This window comes from Boleophthalmus pectinirostris, unplaced genomic scaffold (assembly GCF_026225935.1).
Source record: "Boleophthalmus pectinirostris isolate CB_2022bp ecotype Guang Dong unplaced genomic scaffold, ASM2622593v1 HiC_scaffold_18, whole genome shotgun sequence".
NCBI lineage: Eukaryota > Metazoa > Chordata > Actinopteri > Gobiiformes > Gobiidae > Boleophthalmus > Boleophthalmus pectinirostris.
Window position 1 is genome coordinate 46324378 of NW_026571133.1, and position 6253 is coordinate 46330630.

General features: G+C 41.1%; 1 protein-coding gene across 1 annotated transcript in view; it reads left to right on the top strand.

The window, feature by feature from the left end:
- The window catches only part of si:ch211-196i2.1 (collagen alpha-1(I) chain), a 50739-nt gene extending 47538 nt beyond the window's left edge, over positions 1–3201 (top strand). The window contains exons 31-34 of the mRNA XM_055153228.1: positions 2420–2473; positions 2792–2845; positions 2941–3048; positions 3115–3201. Of these exons, the coding sequence (XP_055009203.1) occupies positions 2420–2473; positions 2792–2845; positions 2941–3048; positions 3115–3201 (303 nt within the window). The remainder of the gene's footprint in view (positions 1–2419; positions 2474–2791; positions 2846–2940; positions 3049–3114) is intronic.
- The last annotated feature ends 3052 nt before the right edge of the window (positions 3202–6253 follow it).

The window sequence follows — 6253 nt, forward strand, 5'->3', positions numbered from 1 at the left end:
ACAGAACGCGGCAGTAAGAGCGATGTAAACGTCATGTTAACGTTGGCGGCGTCAGTCGCACAATGGAGGAGTTCGTAGAGTCAGTAGAACAGAGGCAGCATTGCACAGGTAAAAACACATTCGTGTCTTGGAAATTCTTCTCCCGACGTAAAATATAAAAGAAAATAACAAGTATAAAATCGCCTACAAGTTAAATGTCAAACCAGAGTTATTGGCATTGGTGAAAACACCCTGCATAGACTCATGATGTCTGGACTACTGTTCTATAGAGACCTGCCACATGAGGGGACACGCACACAAACACAAACACACACAAACACACACACACACCTTCATCATCGTCATCAACCTGAGAACGTGCGGACCACATCTCCTTCCGTAGTTACTGCGTGGACACCGCTGTCCTCCCGTGTGCCTCGTGTGGACCGTGTTTTCTCTTGTACGCTGCATAGACCGCGCTTCCTCCTGTGAGCCTCTAAATCAGAACTAACACCAAAACTAAAACCAGGACTAACCCAGTCCAGGACTAAACCAGGACTAACCTGTTACCATCCACCTAATTTTGGTGTGTGCACAATAGCACTACATACCCAAATGCCCAAGCTTATTAAAAGAAAACCTTAGAACCCACATGCTTGTGTGAGGCACCATTTTAAAGCTTAGGCCTTCTAGTTTCTGTAGATATGCATATGAAGACTGTGAGTGCTGCCTAACCTACAGTACAGTCAATTAAACATTGTATTTTTTTCTTCGAAAAAAAAATTGAAAAAAATAAAGGCCTTAGCTTGGTCATACTTCATGCTAGGCATTTGTGACTCACTACACTCATTGTTCAAGTTGTTGGCAACAACTGTGTAGAATCTCAGATCTCTAGGACAAAGGGTTTTGATGCTGTGAGCCTTTGTGTAAACAAAATGACAATTCGGCACAAGATTACCAAATTTGTGCCAAAATAATAATAATAATAATAATATAATAATAATAAAATAATTATTATTATTATTATTATAACACAAATTCTTCTGAGCTTTAGGCATGTTTTCTCAAGAAAAAAACCTAAAAGTAGCCAAAATTGTCCTCCAAGTGCCAGATCTGCCCTCTGTGGCCCCTCCCGCTCTGCTCTCTGTGTCTCTCTCTGTTGCGCTTGTAAACACAGCACCCGTTTCAAGGACTACTGCATGTCCCACCCACCGTTTGAAAGCTCTGCTGATAGTCTGTTTTCACATTTTGGGCTGTTCCCTTTTTTGTTGTTTTTTTGTTTGGTAATTCCACTCATTGCTGGACACTAAACCAGGTCTAAAACCAGGTCTAAACCAGGACTAAACCAGGTCTAAACCAGGTCTAAACCAGGACTAAACCAAGACTAAACCAGAACTAAAACCAGGTCTAAACCAGGACTAAACCAGAACTAAACCAGAACTAACACCAGGACTAACCAGTGATCTCATATATAAAGCATTTCTCTATCAATAATATTTTTAATATGGTTAAAGAAAGACTGAGTTCAGATTTCCTGGTCTTTGTTTCTCTACAGCAAACATTTGCTTATTCATGGAGACTTGGGCTCAACAGTCAGTTTGAAGAGAACAAACAAGAACAACATTTGCAGGATGTGGTTGCTACATTCATGTAGTTTTAAAAAGCATGACAATATCAAATAATCCAAAGTATTCAGATTACGTTACTCACTTTAAATAATTTAATGGATTCCGTTACAAACTACATTTTGGGGTATGTAATCTGTAATCTGTAGGGGAATACATTTTAAAAGTCACCTTCCCAACACTGCAGATTAGTAACAATAATAATAATGATGATACTGTGGAATGAAAGTGACTGCATCTGTTAAAGTTTGTTAAACAATAAATGACTTTATAAAGTCACTTTTTTTTGTTCTATATCAGTCTTTTGATCTGCCACAATAATGTAATAATGAATTTAAATGAAAATACCTCAAATTGAAGCTTTTCTCAGCAATTTTTAGGTGAGATTAAAAAGAGATTAATTACATTAATTAATTACAGATCATAATTAATTAATCTCAAATTTTTTTTAATCGCATGACAGCACTAAAATAAATAAATAAATACATTAATTGACTCATGATATGATTTTTTTTCTTTTGGCATGTTGCCTACCCCCAGTACTAACTCTTGATTCAGGGCAAGTGCTAATCATTTTATTGTGCGCCTGTACATCCTTATGTTGACCTTGAAAACGTGACTGGACATGTGTTTTATGAAAGATGGAAAGCAATCAGAAATAAGAGTCTTTGTGTCTCAGGGGAGTCCAGGCGCTGATGGGCCCTCAGGAGCAGCAGGAGAGAAAGGACAAAAGGTTGAACTCTCCTCCCCTCACACACCAAGCTTCACATTCAGATGTCTGAACACACACACCTAATACTGTGTGTGTAATACAGGGTCCACCGGGCTCACCTGGAGATACTGGACCACCTGGACCAGATGGAGCACAGGTACATGTACATTTAAAACCAATAATCAAGTCTAGCATTTGAGTTACAGCTCTACACAAAACAAAGACCAAACTGGAATAGAGCTTTAGACATCTGCTCTGGATGTTGCCCAGTTGCAGACCAGAGAAATGAAGAAGCATAAGGGTGTTTTTACATAGATATGGTTTAGAAAAGACCACCGTGATCAAGTCAAGTCAGAATGAGTCAGTCTTGTGCACTTAGGGCTGTTCTTTAGGACATATGTGGAAGTGTCTTACATATATTCTGGAACAGAGTAAAGCACCTTCCTCTGAAGACATTTACACATTTTTTTCTTAGGGTCTGCCTGGTTCTACAGGGTCAGAGGGACCTCCTGGACAGAAGGGAGAACAGGTCAGTGCACCCATAATCTTCAATATGATCTTTGTCCTTTGTCTGTTGTAAATGGTCACAGTACATGTAACACAGTGTGTCATGCTGTGACACAGGGTGAGCCTGGATCATGTGGGAAACTAGGACCTCCAGGACTCCCAGGAGAAAGGGGGGCAGAGGGACTCAAAGGCCCTCCAGGACCAACAGGACCATTCGGTAAAGAGGTGAGTCTGCACAGACTGATATGAATGAAAACTTTATTTATGATGTCAAATGTGACATTGTTTCAGAAAATGAGGAAGTGTGTGTACTATACGTTCATTCAAACAGACGACAACAAAAAAACACGTTGTAACAGGAGTGAGGAAGGAGTCTAGTTAGTTAGGTTCATGTTGCAAACAGTATTTTTTATGTTCATTGTTTCAAAAGGGAGATGTTGGTGTTCCTGGTGACGTTGGAGACGCGGGACCCAGGGGAGAAAAGGTAAGGCCAAAAAACCCCTAATATACATGTTAGGAAAACTGATGTAGTGAACGCTTGTAATTAATCAAATGTTTAGGGTGAGCCAGGACCTCCTGGTATATCTGGTCCAGAAGGCCCCTGGGGGCCCCTTGGAGCAAACGGGGAGCGAGGCCCTAAAGGAGAGATTGGTGACACTGGACTGCTGGTAAAGACCTCACATCCTAAACACATAATACATGACATAATGTGTCAGTTGCTTTGAGTGGGCCTGACACAGAATGTTACACTGTATTGATCCTCAGGATTGTGAATGAGTCTGTGGGGTGAGTCACAGATTGTAGAGCAGATTGTTGTTTTGTTCTTCCAGGGAGAACCGGGGCCAGTGGGAGACGTAGGGCCCACAGGACTGCATGGGCCACAGGTGAGCCTGTTTTGATGTAAATATTGACTGCTGTGAATAAAAGCTCACTGGTATTGTTAGTGCTGTATCACACCTCCATTGATCCATCTTTAAAATGACTTTGCTCTCTGCTGTCGTGTCTGGGCTCATGTCAGGGCTCCCCGGGTCCTCCTGGAGCTGTGGGACCAGATGGACCGCAAGGACATAAGGTAAAAGGAGAATAATACTTCATGTAAATGCACCAGCAAACAAATGTGTCCCGACCAGTTCCAGTCACGTACGCGTTGTCATTATATTAGTGGCTGAGTCGTGCTATAGGCAGTGTTAGGCCAATGCAGTACAATAGTGAGTTATAAGTATAAGAGCTGATGATGAGTGTACAGGGACGCACTCGAGGTCTGGGCAAACACTTTATTTGCAGAGCAGCAGATTTCTTCCCAAAAATCTGTTGAATTTTCATAAAAGTAATGAAAACCATAAGACCAGGTATCCTGGGTGTCCTGACCAAAGTTTTAGGCAGGATTGTCCACAGCCTGGTGCGAGGCTACAGCTCACAGACAGTGTGCACTGGAGCACAGAGAAGCAGCAGCAGAAGGGGACAGGGGCTCCATATATCTATATATAGATACATATATAGATATAGATAGATATAGGGTATGGGTCACACAGAACTCACTGTGAGCTCCTCACACAGAGCTGAGCCTGGTTTGATTGGCTGTGATGTGGTGCAGAAAAATGTGTTACAATCAGTGATGGTTTTGTGAAATGTACTGATTGAGAGGAGCCTCCTGTTGTGTGATATGTGAGCTGTGTGCCTCATTTTGTACCATATCATGTCATCTACAGCACGTTTCAATAGAAAAGGACTGTGAGCTTTTCCAAACTGCATGATGATGTGCTCCACTCCTTTTAAATGTCACACCTAAACTGCCTCTGGCAGTCACTCTGTAAGGATCAGTGCAACACTATTGTACAAAAATATATCATCATTTGATTTTAGTCAGTATCATCCTTAATTTTATTGAATTGAAACATTTCAGAATGAACAAAATAAATATTTTTATTAAACAATATTCTGTATGTTATTGATATGTATATGTAATTCTTTATTCCTCATGAAGTCTGGATGAGGATGTCCAGTGATATTGTGTAGCTGCTGCATTGGTGAAAGTCTTATTCTTTTTGTTCAGGGTGATTCTGGCTCCACAGGGCCGCCTGGAGAGCCTGGTATGGTTGGGCCTCAGGTAATGTGTTGTTATTCACTCTGAGTCACCTTTCTTTCTGTTACATCATTTATTTTCATGTTCATGCACTAATCATCCCTTCTACAGGGAGCAGCAGGAGCTCAAGGAGTCAGAGGAGAGACTGGCAAACTGGGGCCCCCTGTAGGTGTTTGACACATGAATATTTTATATATTAATCTAAAAATACTAATATAGCTGCCACCGGGGTTTGAACTGGCCCCTGGAGACATCACCCCTCACGTTACAACAGTTAAAAGCATTTCCATTAAATGTTATTAAGATAAAACAGCTGCATGTTGATCTGTGTGTGAGAAAATGTGCACATATGTTTATGTGCCCATAAGACAGATGTTTTATAGAACCTGTAAACAAACTAATGTTAGTATTTCTCTAGGGTGCAGTGGGTCAGCCTGGACCTCAGGGAGAACAAGGAGCTAAAGGAGAACCAGGACCACAAGGAGAGAAGGGAGAGCCAGGTCATCTGGGACCACCAGGTGAACAGGTGTGTGCTTTAATACAATCCCTAGGACTTCAGACATGATGTGTGTTCACTACTGTGATGAAAACCAGTGAGGTGTTCTCATGACATCTGATTGTTGAAAACTGTCCAGGGAGAAGAAGGCTTACCAGGAATCCAAGGTCCTCCTGCCCTGCCAGGACTGGAGGTACACTTTTGTTATTATATAAATAAAGATACAGTTTGGAAATTTTCTAATAAAAAAAAAAAATATATATATATATATATATATATATATATATATATATATATATAAAAATATAAAAACATCCACTTGGGTCACTTTTAGCTTCCTAAAACCTGGTTTAGCATCTCTGCAAAGTTTGAAGTGTTTTTTTGTGCGTTAGGGGTCCCCAGGTGAAAGTGGAGCCCAGGGCCCAGCAGGACCCCCAGGGAATCTAGTAAGTGTCACATTGCCTCAAATATGACATGTATTTAGAGAAACATATAGTTTATCATTGTGTACGGCTGTGGTAAAAATCATAAGAGTGATAGATCCCCATCTCAACTTTGGCCGTTGTTAATGATAAGGCAAGCACATTTTAATCAGGCTAACAGGTTTGAGTGCACGTGGTGTTCATAAGGATTTAACGCTGTCTTGTTTAGGAAAAGGCAGACAGGGCCACAATGCGTCTCTTTATTTCCTCATGAGTCCTCATGTTTCACAAGTTTCCACCTAAATCTGCACAATTTGACTAAAAGTCCAGTGTTTCTCTCCATCTGCCTCTGTGTGTGGTGCCATCTGCCCTGCTCCCTCTGTGATCCAGCTCCTCACCTTTTCTCGTCTTTCTCTCCTCTTCTGCTTC